Raw genomic sequence first — 16,179 nt, forward strand, 5'->3', positions numbered from 1 at the left:
ATCTCAATGACATTCTGTGGTACTTAAGGAGAACCTGTCGTGTGGCTTTTTGACCATACGTTGGTCCCATCATATGCAGGATAAAGTTATTTCCTTTCCATTGATGTCTCTCTCTAACCTTTCTGTTATACTAAATGAAGTTACAAATGTTTGAAAGTATAAAAAGTCATATGTAAGTATTCATGGAGCTTTAGTCTAGTCATGCTGTCCACTTGCTAGTCACATATCCTGGGTGGGATTTACATCTCTCTTGGACAGCGTGTCTAGGATGAAGCTGCCTACCATGGTTACTAAGGTTAATTTCCATATGACTTTTACGCTATCAAACATTTATAACTTTACTTTGCTGCTCCTTTAAACCCCTTTCATGTCATTGGAGCGACACTCTTATTGTTACCCATCCTCTGTCTGCTTCGATCTGCCATGTATATAATAAATCTACAATGGGGAATACAAGGATTTCAAACCTTTTCTATACACTTCCTAACAATCTTTCTATTCAGTTTATTCTCTTCTCAAACTCTCGAAGGAAACATTTTATAACTAGGTATCCTTAAGGAACTCTACCTTCTTTACCTTCTAATTGTTAATAGTTAAGGCTATTATTTCTGTACTGTCTGGTTTTCTTTCCAAACTCCCAGCAAGGCAGATCAAATAGCACAGAGAGAAATATTTAATCCCAGACTAGCACAAAATCCTCCCTTAGATGATATAACTATGGTATCAGACACTGCCATTGCAAACAGCTGCTAAATATCTGCCAGCTTCTTTGTTCTATAAAACATAATTCTGAACTGTTTCAAGCCTTCACTGCCTACTCATTGCCTAGTGAAAAGAGTTTACAATGCGAACACTGACATACAAGCCCGTCCACTATCCTCTCCATACACCTCTGAACTAATCTGCTACCTCCTCTCAGGTAATCCTCGATTATCTTCTACTTCAATTTGTTCTTATCCGCTCCTCACACAATCACCTCCAAGACATCTCCCATGCATCTTCTATATTCTGCAACTCACTACCACAATACATAAGATTATACCCACAAATTACAACCCTCAAGAGGACATTGAAGATTCATCTCTTCAGGAAAGCCTACAATCCTCAATAACCCCCTGCCACAGACCACCACCTGAACAGTTTCTTCCTTCACCTATTGTCTCTATCCCACTTGCAGGAAGCATTTTCTATCCCACTGCAACAATTGGTCAGTACGTTAGTCTAATATTTTTGTGTTTGTGTAGACTGTGTATTATAGGTAAACCCTTTTATAGCTAGAGTACCATGGAATTAACGCTGCTCTAAAAATAAATCATAACAATTAAAGGGAACGTATATTGAGTTGAAAAACAGCAATGTTATGGCTGCCACGACATCCACATATTGGGGCCCTTAGGTCCAGGGTTACACTGTGACTTTTTGTAGCACTACTGGACTATTGGGTAACAGCTGCTGAACACAAGAGTCTATGCATTTGGACTGCAGCTATAGCTCAATAATAGGGAAAATCAACTAATAGCCAGGCCTTTTTTGGGTATCACTACATGCTAAGGGGCTTCAGTATTCGACTTGTTATACAAATTTAATGCTGATTTCAAACCATGTATTGTGATGACTGTAGATGCTGCAGTTCTTAATACTGTATAGAAGCCTTACAACACATTTTTTGTTTAAATATGACATGATGTGCATTATTAAATCCCTGTGATCTCAAGTTTTAGTTTCATACTCCTGGCTCTTGCCAATTCACGATAAGCCCACATAAGTCCAAAACATTGGACGAACATTATAACTTGTGAGCCATTAACATAATTGAATACTTAGACATGATACTCAGCTCCTCCAGGCCCTAGGATAAGGATTAAAGTTTGGATTGCACCCTGTAGACATTCCATATTCTGACCTAGTTTCCAATGGTACAGAACCTGCATTTTTCATGGAATATGAGCTGGGATAAGGATACCTGAGCTGATAACCACATTGCATAGAAGGTGCAGGCACTACATTTTGTGGTGTGGTTGTAATACTAGGTCTACTCCTATAGGTATAGGCACTATTAGTAGGTGGCAAAGTAGAGGAGGACTTCCAGGCTGTTGGGGGCTCTGGTAGAGTCTTTCGACGTGCAGCAGACACTACATTGGCAGATACAGATTCATGCATGGTTTGTGGCAAGAATGCATCATCCACAAACCCCAATGAAGATTTAGTTGCTGCTTCCCAAGGAGTTAACCTCTTGCCCGGTGTTTCAGGTGTTGTTGCTGACTTGCCAATGTAACCAGGTGCAGGCTCGAAAAGAGCTGGAGACAATGGAGAACCAAATGGTTGTGAACTAGCAGATGAAAAACTTCTGGCAGGGAATGATATGGATCTTCCATCTTTTTCCTATACAAAAAAACAAAACATAAATTATATATTATTATTTATCAGCAATTTTTTTTTTTTTTTTTTAACCATTACATACTTTGTCCTTATAAATGAATGTGTTTCAGCATGTTTGGCTTGTGGCAAATATTTACCCCCTCAGACCACAATGGAGACTGCTGTGGTCTGATCTTAGACTCTGCCTCCTCACAGACGAGCCTCCAGCAGAACCAGCGTTGATTGGCCGAATGTTGTACAATGGCCAATCAACGCTGGTCAATGCATTCCTATGAGAAAAAGTCAGCTCCTGCATAAACGCAAGCTGCCAGCTCTCCTGACTAGCAAGGACGAGCCTGCTGCAGAACCAGCATTGATTTGCCGAATGCTATACAGTGTATAGGATTCGGCCAATCAATGCTGGTTCTGCAGGACGAGTAAGGGTTGGTTCACATTAGTGCTTGCCTCCCGTCCGAAAGGATTCTGCAGGAGGACCCCCCTGAACGTAATATCAGCGCAACTGCAAGCGCTGTGCAGTTAAAGCGCACGGAAGCCATAGACTATAATGGGGTCCGTGCGCTTTAACTGCACAGTGCTCATCTGAAATACTCTCCTCCTGCTACTCGTGGACTTGGTGATTCTCCTTTAGTTGAATAGTGGTTTCCCCTGAAACGAACATTTTTTCCCACAGACTATAATGGGATTCGATATTCGATCGAGTAGTTGAATATTGAGGCTCTACTTGAAACGAATATCGAATCTTGAATATTTCACTACTCGCTGAACTCTAAAGATAACAAATCACTTTTGCTGCACAGTGAATGCCATAAAAGCAAAACCTATTAAAAAAGTGGTGCAAACGCCGTTTCTCTTTAATTCCACACCAATCAGATTTTTTCCAGTTTCCCAGTACATTGCATGAAATATTAAATTGGTCCATTATGAAGAACAATTTGTCCCACAAAATGTAAACCCCATAAGGCTCTGTAAACGAAAAAATAAAAAAGTTATGGCCTATGGAAGGCGGCGAGAAAATAATACAGCTGGGGAGGAAGGGATTAAAGTATCTCATATTGGCGCCCTATATTTTTATTACATAATTCTTCATAGAAGTGAAAACTGGACAATTGGTTGAAAAGGACTTGCAAATACAGAAGATGGCGTGAATTTCAAGAAGATACTTGGTTGTATAAAACTTACATCTTTATGACTCAGCTCACTGAAACATTCAGTTATTTCCTGCTGTTGGCATTCTGTTATCTCATTTTTTCTGCTCTGAAGATTTATAACGTTTGCTTCTAAACTGTGTTACATTGCATTGTTCGCACAAAAAGCTACATATTATGCCCTGAAAGATATTACGTATTGACTCATCATACTGTCGTATACAAATTGGCTGACAATTTTATCATACAGCACATCTCTGTAGAATATTGTATGGCATATGCTAACCGACACAATGTTCCATTATACATTTCTATAGAAGGGTAATTTTTCATGTCACTGTGAAGTACAGTAAAAAAAAAAGTTAGCGCTCCATAGCATTGGCTTACAATATACTGCCTCACAATAGTACCATGCAACATTATGGTTTACAATAGTGTTATATAGCAAAGTAGCACCATAGGATTTTACATCACTGTAGCATCATATACCACAATGACCAACAGTAGTATCACATTTTATCCTATTCTAGCTCTATCATACTGTACCTACACAGTAGTGTCATACATAGTGTCATCCCTAGTAATAGCTAGATATCTAACATTATAGTGACAACATAGTGACTTTTACTTTCTTATGTATCCATAACGGCACAATTTGAAACTCTAAAATCCGAGGTGCAGCCTGAAATTATTGAAACCCTGCCCGCCTGCAGCCGCCAGTGATAGCATAATTATACTCCTCATATGGGCGGGGTTTTAGCAACATGGGCAACTTCTACCTTATATTGCACCCTTATTCCTTTTTATCCATTTAAAGGGGTTGTCCAGGATAAAATAATACTTCTACACTAGACTAAACACCCTCTTCCAGCCTAACTTGTAACTTACTCACTTTACAAAAGATGCATATTTATCTAGATTGTCCCCCAGGCACATTTTCAGATTTTCTGGTGAAACTCCGTTTCCACGTTTCTGGAAACTGAGTGTCACCCATACTAACCAATCCCATCATACTTATCCATCTTCCTGTCCTGATCTTCTTAGCATGGAACATTACTGGGGCATGCTGGCACTCCAGCTCTATTGCACAGGCAACAGCAGATGTCAAGAGGAGAAGGAGCAGGCCCCGCAGAAGGAAGTGATCTCCCGTGCTCAGAAGATCCAGACAGGAAGACAGGTAAGTATTAGAGATGAGCGAGTACTATTCGAAACTCCCGTTTCGAATAGCACACACCCATAGGAATGAATGGAAGCGGCCAGCCGCTTAACCCCCTGCGTGCCGGCTGCGTCCATTCATTCCTATGGGTGCGTGCTATTCGAAACGGGAGTTTCGAATAGTACTTGCTCATCTCTAGTAAGTATGATTTGGTGGAAGGGGTTAAGTTAGGAAGAGTTAGTAGTGTATGGGCTAGCTAGGGGGAAACAGGGTTTATATTCCCCTTTTTTCTGTAGCCAGTCTTCACTTTCGCTCAAAAAACTACAGCAAAATCTGCAACAAAAAAAGCTGCGTTTCCACAATGTGAAACCTTAGCCTCAAGGTAGTTTTTATATTGAACAAGGATAAGACATTATGATCATATATTATGAATAACAAAAGTCTGAGAACTGAACAAAGACATGAAGACTTTGCTGGATGTATGTTTCTGTATTGTCAATGACCTAATTAGAGAATTAGATAGTGATGTGAAGAACTGGTTGACTAACATTGCAATGTAAGAGACCTAGTTAGGATGTTCATTATCTGCTCAGCAGGAAACTGAGCTGGGCTATAGGGAGCAGTAGAGCAGTGAGTGCCACCGGCAGCATACACATGAGGCAGAATGTAATTGCACTTAGAATTAACAGCCATAGCTACAGCAAAGGTCAAACTGAAGGTTGGCTGACATATGCAGGTTTAGTGAATATGAGGAATTTATGAGCTCTATTTTATTGCTGTAATATTATAATGGTAATTTACACTATAGACAGCAGCAAACAACAATATCTGCTTGTTTCTCTAGCTGTTTAAGTGTTTAGTGTGAGATACCCACACTTATGTAATGTTCATTACCACCTTAGTCTGGGGACACCCACATCGAACACGCTGTGAAAATTTCCATCAGGGAACATTCAACAGAATGTTTTCCTAGAAATAACCATGGTAAAACCACCTGAATGTAGGTTGTTTTTGAAGCAGCACATTTACAGTATTCTCTGCTACTCATCCCCTTTGAACTTTGAACCCACAGCATTAATTAACATGCTGCAGGTTTAAAACCCACAGCACAGATCACAATGCACTGCATGCAAAAATCTCATCCAATATGCTGCTACCGTACATGTAGTTGGCAAACTGGATTATCTGCTGCAAAATCATATTATGTGTCCTCAATCTGGGGGTGCTACCAAGCTCCAACTGCATCTGCGTTCAATGACCCTTGCTCTTATCCTATAGCAGTCAAGAGCAACTTACATGAAATAAAAGTAGTGTGAACATCTCCTTATTCGCCATTGTTCACAAGATAATGTTTTAGCAATTACTTAGGGCTACTTATTTTACGCTGTGGACATATTGGGGACCTTGAAGTCAGGTTCTTGAGGGCTTTTGCACCCATACTATATACTTAATGAATGTAATGCTAATTTGTGAAAAACTCTGACATCAGCTAAATCTTTTAGCTACCATTAGGGTGAATTCACACTGAGTAAACGCTAGCTTATTCTGAACGTAAAACACGTTCAGAATAAGCGGCGTCTAAAGCAGCTCCATTCATTTCTATGGGAGCGGGGATACGAGCGCTCCCCATAGAAATGAATGGGCTGCTTCTTTCACTCCGTGCAGTCCCATTGAAGTGAATGGGGAGTGCCGGCGTGTACGCTCCGGCATGAGCAGAGCTTGTCGTATACGCCGGCACTCCCCATTCACTTCAATGGGACTGCACGGAGTGAAAGAAGCAGCCCATTCATTTCTATGGGGAGCGCTCGTATCCCCGCTCCCATAGAAATGAATGGAGCTGCTTTAGACGCCGCTTATTCTGAACGTGTTTTACGTTCAGAATAAGCTAGCGTTTACTCAGTGTGAATGCACCCTTAGATTACCAAACCTTGTATTTTGAATCCTTAAGATGGTTCTAAGATACATGGGATGTAACAGGGCTGAAGTAATGTGGTTGGGGTGGTATGAACCTTCAAATGAAAAGGATCAAATGTCTTTTGGTGGTAGAGTGGTTCCCAATTTATCGGGGGCAGAGGGAGAACTGCACCAACACTGACAAACATTTGTAATGTACTATTTTCATGGGAACCCAAAGCTGTTCTGTTTGTTTGCACCTTCTGTTGTTGTGACATTTACTGACGGGAACTTTTTTTGTGACAGTGCTGCACTGAGGGCTGCAGCGGCCATGTGCCGTGCATCTGACTGACCCACCCTACTGACGGGAACTTTTTATCTACTCTAAAGTACTGAAGGTGGCGTATAGCCATTTCTCCTCTTGGCTGCAGTACACTAAACTCTATGGACAAAATGCACTCTTCAATAGCTACCTAGCAACACCCAACACCATGCTAGAGGCATTTCTTGATCTGGGGCCGGTGTCTCTGTTCTCACTAGCTCTGATGTCAACACATATTCACATGCATACTTGTAACCTAACCACCTCCAGTTGCATGGAAGTAGCAGCATAGCTCTTGCCAAGTGCATTACGTTAACATTATAACACATTGCTTAATCCATTAGCAAAATCTTCCATACATGTATGGTTAAGGTGGCCTGGGGCAATCTGGCATGGACATAGAAGCTGAGCAGTCAGCCGTCAGTAGTCCTAGTCACTGCTACTTAACCACTTAGATGCCACGACCAATAGTGAGCCTTTGATTTACATAAGGACTGCAGGATTTTAACCAAATAGACCCCATAATGGTAGTCTTTCAATTGTTGGTGAGAAGAAATTAGACAGTCAGTTGGGACAAAAGTGATTTTATATTGCACAGGCGTTTGTCTGGTTGCAACATTCTCTGGTCTAGCAACAAAACGGACTCCTTTTGTGCTTATTGTAACTTTCTACTGATCTCAGGGGACATAGTTGAAAATAACTAAAAGTAATTGGACAGCGATCAATGATAAAGCCCATGTGCACTATGTTCTAGCTAGCAAATAAATCGGGTTCTTGCACAAAGCTTTGCAACTTTTTGTTTTCTACATCACCATTGCTATTTTCCCAAAAGGGGATGTGGTGATGGCGTGGAGGCGGGTGGGCCATCATCCCCTCCACATTTCTTATCATTTATGACAGGCAGATGCTGGCATAGATTTCCCTCCGGGTGCAAGGCTCTGCAGAGGATGTGCCTCTTTCATGACAAGATGTATACCGCATCATATATGAGAGTCACCCTCCACCAGCAATGGGATTATGAAGACTGGTGTTAATAATGCCAGTCTTCAGAAGTGACTGAGAAGCCCTACTATAGACCATAACTACAGTGCTATTACAGGTATATTACTGTTGCATAAAACTTGTTGTCTAGATCAATAAAAGGTAGGAAAAAATGTTGGCCTGCTGCCCACTGAAACTGATCTTGAGCCCAACCTGTTCAGTGTTTTTTTCTATTCTCAGGAGAATTAAATAGCCTACATTTCTTGCAGTGCGTTACTGGTAAAAATAGAGAGCATGACTGTATGACATCATGTTAGCCAGGAAACTATTTTGGAATGACATGCTAGCTACTGTGACAATACAGAGAGAGGAGACAACTGTGATATTTCAAGGACTGGATTTATTTACAGTGGGCAATTGTTTTATTATCTTATCATCATCAAAGGTCCTTTAAACTACTAAGATATGATCAGTCTCTTGTGTGAGCGGAGCTATTCCAGATTGTACAGGTCAGTGTATAATCGGGGGAATGGGTTGCAGGCTGCCTGTGAGCAAGAGGAAGAATGGGGGTGCAGGCTGTGTGTGAGCAAGAGGGGGGAATGAGGGTGCTAACTATGTGAGCAAGAGGAGGGAATGGGGGTGCAGGCTGCATGTAAGCAAGAGGGGTACATGAGTGTGCAGGCTGTGTGTGAGCAAAGAGGGTGACTTGGGGGTGCAGGCTGTGGGTGAGCAGGAGTGTGGTGGAAAGGATCTGCACCCCCATTTCTCTCCCTTGCTTGCAAAAACTCTGCTCGCATACAGCTTGCACCCCATCCCCCCCTCTTGCTTGCACCGCCATTCCCCCTCTTGCTCATATACACGCTGTACCTCACATCACCCTCTTGCTCACATACAGCCTGCACACCCACGTACCCCTCTTGCTCACACACAGCCTGCACCCCACGTCACCCTCTTGTTCACATATATCCTGCATGCCTACGTACCCCTCTTGCTCACACACATCCTGCACACTCATGTACCCCTCTTGCTCACACATAGCCTTCAGGCAAGTATGTGGTATTTTCTCTCCACCAGATTTTCCACACACAGCCCAGGATCAGGAACATTTACAATCTCATCAGTGGTAGGAATTGGAATTGACTCGTCCCCATCCTTTTCATAGTAAACTATTGTGTATTCCTGATCGCCTTTCTTCACACGAGGAAATTCGATCATCGGATACATGAAGTTGGAGCTGTGCTTTTCCCTCTCATTGCTCATCTCAATCTCTCGGAAAGTCAGTCGATCCAGCCAGTCCACTTTCACCATATGACCTTCCTGGTGAGCCTTGGTGAGCTTGGCCATCTGATCTTCAGTCATGGGCTCGTTGTCTTTCCAGGTGTTTTAGTCGACTCGGATCCATCAGTTTCAACGTTTGGCCACACCTTTAAGTCATGCATCCCTTGCCTGAACATTCCACACTTCCCGAACAGAGACACTGTAGTTCCTCCCACAGGAATGGCTTTTCCGGGTCCATAGATGTCCCATATAGTGAGAGACAGTTGCGCATTTCTTGGCAGATCAGGGTACTTTACTGGGAGAGTCAGCCATTCATTCCAGTTCCATCGGGTGCTAAAAGCTTTGTACGCCGTCTGAACCGAGAGGGCGAGGGGTGTCCCATCAGCATAGACCCGACATGTCATATGGAGATCAGAACACTTATCCTGGTACAGACCAGAGAACTTCAGCATGGGATCCTCCAGCACCACCTTGTAGCTGCGCTGCTCGCGCTTCCCTTCTAGGCTCCCTATCTTGATCTGCACCTTGACGTTCAGCTCCCAGCTCACACATAGCCTGCACACTCATGTAACCCATGTACAACGCATACACCACTCTTATGGTAAAAAGTGATAGTAAAAACTGATGGTAAACACTGATGCCAACTGATGACAACTGATGGTTTTGGAGTAGAAATATTTGTGCAAAAGCCTGATGCCAGCTGATGCATTTTCGCATCAGTTGTAATAACTAAAGGACAGAAAAACTGATACTGATGCAACTGATATATTTGAACCTACTCTTATCGATCCTGGCTCCTCCTGTTCACAGCCGCCAGCGCTTCTGCTTCTGTGAAGGAGACTGTGAGCAGCAGCTGGGATCGGTAAGCAAGGTCGCGCGTCTGCGAATCCCACAAACACTATCATTATAATTGGGAGGTCTTTTCAGTCCCCTAAATATAATGATCGGAGGCCCATGGGAGGTGAGGTTAACATAAAAAACATTGTTACTTACCTCTCCTGGTTCCAGAATGCTTCAGGCCTACTAGTGCGACGTCCCAGACGTCACATGGGTCGGGCTTGTGTCCTTGTGCATTGCGACACAAGCCCCGGCTCAAGTGACATCTCTTCCATCATTGAAGATGGCCGACATTAACAGGAAGTGCGCTGGGGGCCCAGGAGAGGTGATAGTTGTATCCTACAATACTGTATGCAGGGGTCACTATGGGGAATAATACTGTGTGCAGGGGCCACTATGAGGAATAACACTGTGTGCAGGGGCCACTATGGGGCATAATAATGTGTACAGGGGCCTCTCTGTGGCATAATACTGTGTGCAGGCGTTATTATGGGGCATAATACTGTGTGTAGGGGCCACTATGGGGTATAATACTGTGTGTAGGGGCCACTATGGGGCATAATACTGTGTGCAGGCGCCACTGTGGGGCATAATATTACATGCAGGAATGTCGGGGGGATGTCAAAAGTTCGCCACGGGGCCCCGCCTTTCCTAGTTACACCACTGGTCACAGCTTATGTCAGTTGCTGTCATCCTATGATGGTAGGCAGCAACGGACATTCATAATGGTAGTGTGACCTTCCCCTACACAGTAAAAGAGTTATAGACATCAGAATATGATGACCTCTGGCAAATTGCTTATTTTTTAGTAAAACATATAAATATGTTATTCCTGCAATCTTAATGATGAAATTGTAGATCTTTTCACACAACGCAGAAACATTAATAAAAGCTAATTAAAACATTATTTATACCCCCAAATATTCACAACTGAAATTACACCTTGTCATGCAAATAATAAGCCCTCATATCGCTATATCAACAGAAAACTAATTAACAGTTATGAATTTTGGAAGGCAGGCATGGAAAATATGCAAAAAGTCACAGGACATTAACGCCCACACCGCCATACTTCATTAAAGGGTTAAATCTCCATTGACTGTGTTGTTTAATGCTGTATACAAACAAATGTACTGTATATTTTTGTAACGGCAGCCTGTAGTAAATGCAAGAAACTGTATTATATTTCAGAGGCCCTGAAATTTGCACAAACTGAACATGGTAAGTTTTTTTACACTAACTTGATGTTGCAGCCTTGCGCAGAAGTATATAGCAGTTATAGTTACTGGAATTGTTGGAAAGGTTAAAACTGAATATACCACAAAGCCATCAGAAATAATCACTGAACGTTTTTCTGCCGTTTCTAAGCAAGTGATACCCAACCTTATTAAAGGTGAGCCCCTGAAAAATGTTTCCACTCCTGGGGAACCCTTAATGCAATTGCAGTCCCTCAAAAAAGCTTGGTCAGGGGCAGATAAAGCATTTCTTGTCCAGTGCTATCATTTGCTGTATCACACATAATACTGCTTTGCACAATATTTATGAGCAGGATGACATCAGTTATTTTCAGGAATGTATAACCCTCTAGGAATTTTTCAGAAAATCTGTAGAAACAGGTGTCTGGCATTTAAGAACTTCCTTCCTACTTGAAGAAGAAACATCCCAGAGCTGAGTAATCTGGAGAAGTGAATATGATGTGCTACATTCTGCATGTTTCTCCAAAGCATTCATAGGTTGTGTAGTCTTCTGTAAATAGGCATAATCATTCTATAATGAAAAGTTATGTGCCGTATAGATTTTCAGTTTGCTACCACATTCCACATTGGCACTTACATTTACTACTAGTTACACAATGTAAATTTAAGTGATCTGAAAATGTGCCAGGGTTATCACTGTCTCTCATGCTGGAAGATGAATCTGATGGCTCTATGGACTGTAGTGTATAGTATTATAAGTGACTCTGAACTGACTATGGAGTTGGATTATTTTACCATCATTTTCCTTGCTGGTCTTCACGACCCCTGTCCTGTCGGAGTATGGGTCTAAATTATGACAAGGTGCCTGCATCAAAACAGAATTCTATGCCAGCAACTTGCTGGAGTAAATTTCTCGCATCATTTACACAAGAAACCTGGTATAAATGATGATAAGTGCGACAGTGTCAGTGTCCCAACCGCACAAAACCCTCTTTGAGAAAAATTATGTACACAGGGCGAATATACAATTGGTGCAACCTGTGCAAATGTACAAGGGCCCGGTAGGTCAGTGGGCCCTATCACCATACTATCACCATCACCACAGCTTTCTACTGTCTGTTAGATTGTGGCTAAAGGACTAAACTAATGAACTTCAACATTAGGTGCTGGATTGTTAGGAACACATCTTTCTATGTTGAGATATAGCTAAACAAGGGGCCCATAACTGTTCTTCCACAGGGGTCCGCAGGTGTCTGTGTCCACTGTCCATCCCTGGGTGTACCTGTTCCAAACTTAACATTTTCTTACTTAAAATATCTGATTTGCTCCAAAAAAGTGTTACTTTTTCATGCCTTGCCCATGAGTTTTCTGGCACACAAGCAATGAGAAATCAGTCACTATGTGAATGGGGACTATTCACATAACTTAATATTTTGACGGACCATCAAAATATAGGTTGTGCTTTATTTTTGTCCATGAAAACAGGCGCTCCACGTTCACTCAGGGTCATCTGAATGTGGGCTTAAGAAGATATATGTGGAACAAAAATTTGGCCTCTTGACCCAATAATATAAGACATACCTTAAACTTATGTGATTTTAATCCCAAATAATGCATATGACAGCTTTGATCACATCCTAAAATAAATCCAGGCAACAGAGAAGGCAGCCCTTAAAGGGGCTCAATCACTGGGAAAAATTATTTTTAACTAAGCATATACTTGCACAGCCTTTAGAAAGGCTATTCCACACATACCTTTTGTATGTTAATCCTCTCAATCCCCTGAATGAGCAACAGAAGTCTCAATGAGCATTGTCTGCTATGTGTGCGTGTGAGAGCAGGGAGGCTGCTACTGCTGCTGATTCATCCACCTTCCCTGCTCTCTCTCACACACACACACACACACAGTGCTCACTGAACTTCCAGTGCTTATTGCTGGCTAATTAGCATATGTATAAAAGCAGGCTCATTCAAAAACGACTGAGGGTATTAACATACAAAAGGTACGTGTGGAATAGCCTTTCTAAAGGCTATGCAAGTATGTGCTTAGTTAAAAATTAGACCAATATTGAGAGACAAATGTTATGGTTTCTATAATAAAAAGTTCTGACCCTGTATCTTCCTATTTGCTTTAGGTCTAGGATTTAATTGCATTAAAGAGGTTGGCCACTTTCAGACCAATATTAAGAGACAAATGTTATTGTTTGTACAATAAAAAAATTACAATTTTCCAATATACTTTCTGTATCAATTCTTCACAGTTTTCTAGATCTCTGCTCATTCATTCTGTTACTTCTAGGGCAGGGGTAGGGAACGTACGGCTCTCCAGCTGTTGCAAAACTACAACTCCCAGCATGCATACTTGCTCTGCTGTTCTTGGAACTCCCATGGAAGCGAATGGAGCATGATGGGAGTTGTAGCTTCACAGCAGCTGGAGAGCCGAAGGTTCCCTATCCCTGTTCTAGAGGATAAAAGTTTGACCATGGTCATGTGATTTACAGTCCATGGTCATGTGATGAGCACACAGGTGCCGCTCGTTATAGTCACAGCACAGTAATCAGACATCTGCCTGGTAATCAGCTGTGCACCTGTGTGCTCATCACATGACCATGGACCGTAAATCACATGACCATGGTCAGACTTCTATCCTCTAGAACAGGGGTGGGCAATTCATTTTCCCATGGGGCCGCATAAGAAATTGAAACTATGCTAGAGGGCCGTGCCATGGCAAATTTAGCTCCACCCACTTCTACGTTGACCCCGCCCATTCCCAATCATCTTTCCATGTGCCCCCACACAGTACAATCCTCCTACAGTCACCCGTACATTATATGCCCCCACATTATAATGTTCCCTTCCAACTGCCCCACAGTATTAAGTCCCTCTCCTGGTGCCCCAGTATAAACTGGTGGAAACTAGAGGGGACATGAAACTGGAGCAGCTGGAGGGGGACATTAAACAGTGGGGGTAGTTGGAGGGGGGCAATAAATTGACAGCTGGAGCGGGACATGAAACTGGGGGCAACTAGAGGGGGACATTAAAATTGGGAAGCAGAAATTAAACCATAGGGGTAGCTGGAGGGTGACATTAAACTGGGGGCAACTAGAGGCAGACAGGTCCCCCTTCAGCTTCCTCCACGGTTTAATGTCCCCCCAGTCTAAGTGCCCTCTTCATCTACCCCCAGTTTCATGTCCCCCCCCTACATTTCTCCCTCAGTTTCATATCCCCCTTTATTTTCCCCATTTCATGTCCCCCCCTCATCTCTCCCCCAGTTTCATGTCGTCCCCCCCCCCTCCATCTGCCATCTCTGCCCTAGTATAACATTCCCCTTCCATGTCTGCCCCTAGGTTACTGAGATGTACAGACAGACAGACAGATATAGACAGACACACACATACAGACACATATAGACAGATACAGACAGACACATATATAGACAGACACACATATAGACAGGCACACATATAGACAGACACATAGACAGGCACACATATAGACAGACACATAGACAGACACACATATAGACAGGCACACATATAGACAGACACATAGACAGGCACACATATAGACAGACACATAGACAGGCACACATATAGACAGACACATAGACAGACACACATATAGACAGGCACACATATAGACAGACACATAGACAGGCACACATATAGACAGACACATAGACAGGCACACATATAGACAGGCACACATATAGACAGACACATAGACAGGCACACATATAGACAGGCACACATATAGACAGACACATAGACAGGCACACATATAGACAGACACACATATAGACAGACACACATATAGACAGACACACACACATATATAGACAGACACACATATAGACAGACACACACACATATATAGACAGACACACATATAGACACACACACATATAGACACGCACACATGTAGACAGACACACATATACACACACATACACACTCTCTCTCTCCCCCCTGCAGCTCACCTTACATCTCTCATTACTTTATGACACGCTCCACATCTCCATCTTCGGCCGGCACTAAGACACGCCCCCTAGACACGCCCCCCGAGACACGCCTCCCTAGTCAAAGCTGTGCGGGCCGGACTGAATCAGTCAGAGGGCCGGATATGGCCCGGGGGCCGGACTTTGCCCAGGTCTGCTCTAGAAGTAACGGAATGACTGAGCAGAGATCTAGAAAACTGTGAAGAATTGATACAGAAAGTATATTGGAAAATTGTAATTTTTTTATTGTACAAACAATAACATTTGTCTCTTTAATATTGGTCTGAAAGTGGCCAACCCCTTTAATGCAGTTAAATCCTAGACCTAAAGCAAATAGGAGGATACAGGGTCAGATGCCCTAAACAAATACAGATCCCAGATCCCATTCTAGATAAATGTAAACTTTAGACCCAACCCCCAGAAGGGAGGAAGACTGCAAGAACAGGGGAAAGATCAGTATATTTGAAGGAGGACATGCTGCCTGAGAGATTTGCCTACTATTATGGTCAACCTCTTTCCAGTGATGTCCTGGACATGCAGAATAAGTTGTCACTCTCCCAACAATATCAATCTCACGTCTTTCACTGACCCAGAGATTAAGTTTACAGAAAATGGAAACAAGTATCTTTCAGCAAGACAGGGTTGGACTATTTGCAAAGGTGACAAGTTTGTCGTGGTGTGGGTGACACCGTGTTACTCTGCAGATTTACTTGCTGCCTCATTCAGTGCCAACATGTGATCAAACTGTTTTACAGGTTACACCAAACCTACGACACACTCTTTTATGTATTTGACCATCTACAGCTATGTTCACATCTGCAGCAGGACCACAACAATGGATAAACAGACTTCTAAAATAGGGGAAAGATTCAGAGGCTGAAGGACCCCCTTTACTTTAATGGGGTCCTTGGGAGTTCAGCGTTTTTAAACTGAAAGCGGCAGACAATAATTGTGTGTGCATAATGCATAATGTAGGCGGACACAAAGATGGAGAC

At 42.6% G+C, this 16,179-nt stretch overlaps 1 protein-coding gene across 1 annotated transcript in view; it reads right to left on the bottom strand.

Moving 5' to 3' along the window:
- Window positions 1-1,818: 1,818 nt before the first annotated feature.
- The window catches only part of SYNPO2 (synaptopodin 2), a 178,068-nt gene continuing 163,707 nt past the window's right edge, over window positions 1,819-16,179 (bottom strand). The window contains exon 5 of the mRNA XM_075286089.1: window positions 1,819-2,382. Coding sequence (XP_075142190.1) covers window positions 1,834-2,382 — 549 coding nt within the window. The 3' untranslated portion in view covers window positions 1,819-1,833. The remainder of the gene's footprint in view (window positions 2,383-16,179) is intronic.

Source organism: Leptodactylus fuscus, chromosome 1, assembly GCF_031893055.1.
Source record: "Leptodactylus fuscus isolate aLepFus1 chromosome 1, aLepFus1.hap2, whole genome shotgun sequence".
NCBI lineage: Eukaryota > Metazoa > Chordata > Amphibia > Anura > Leptodactylidae > Leptodactylus > Leptodactylus fuscus.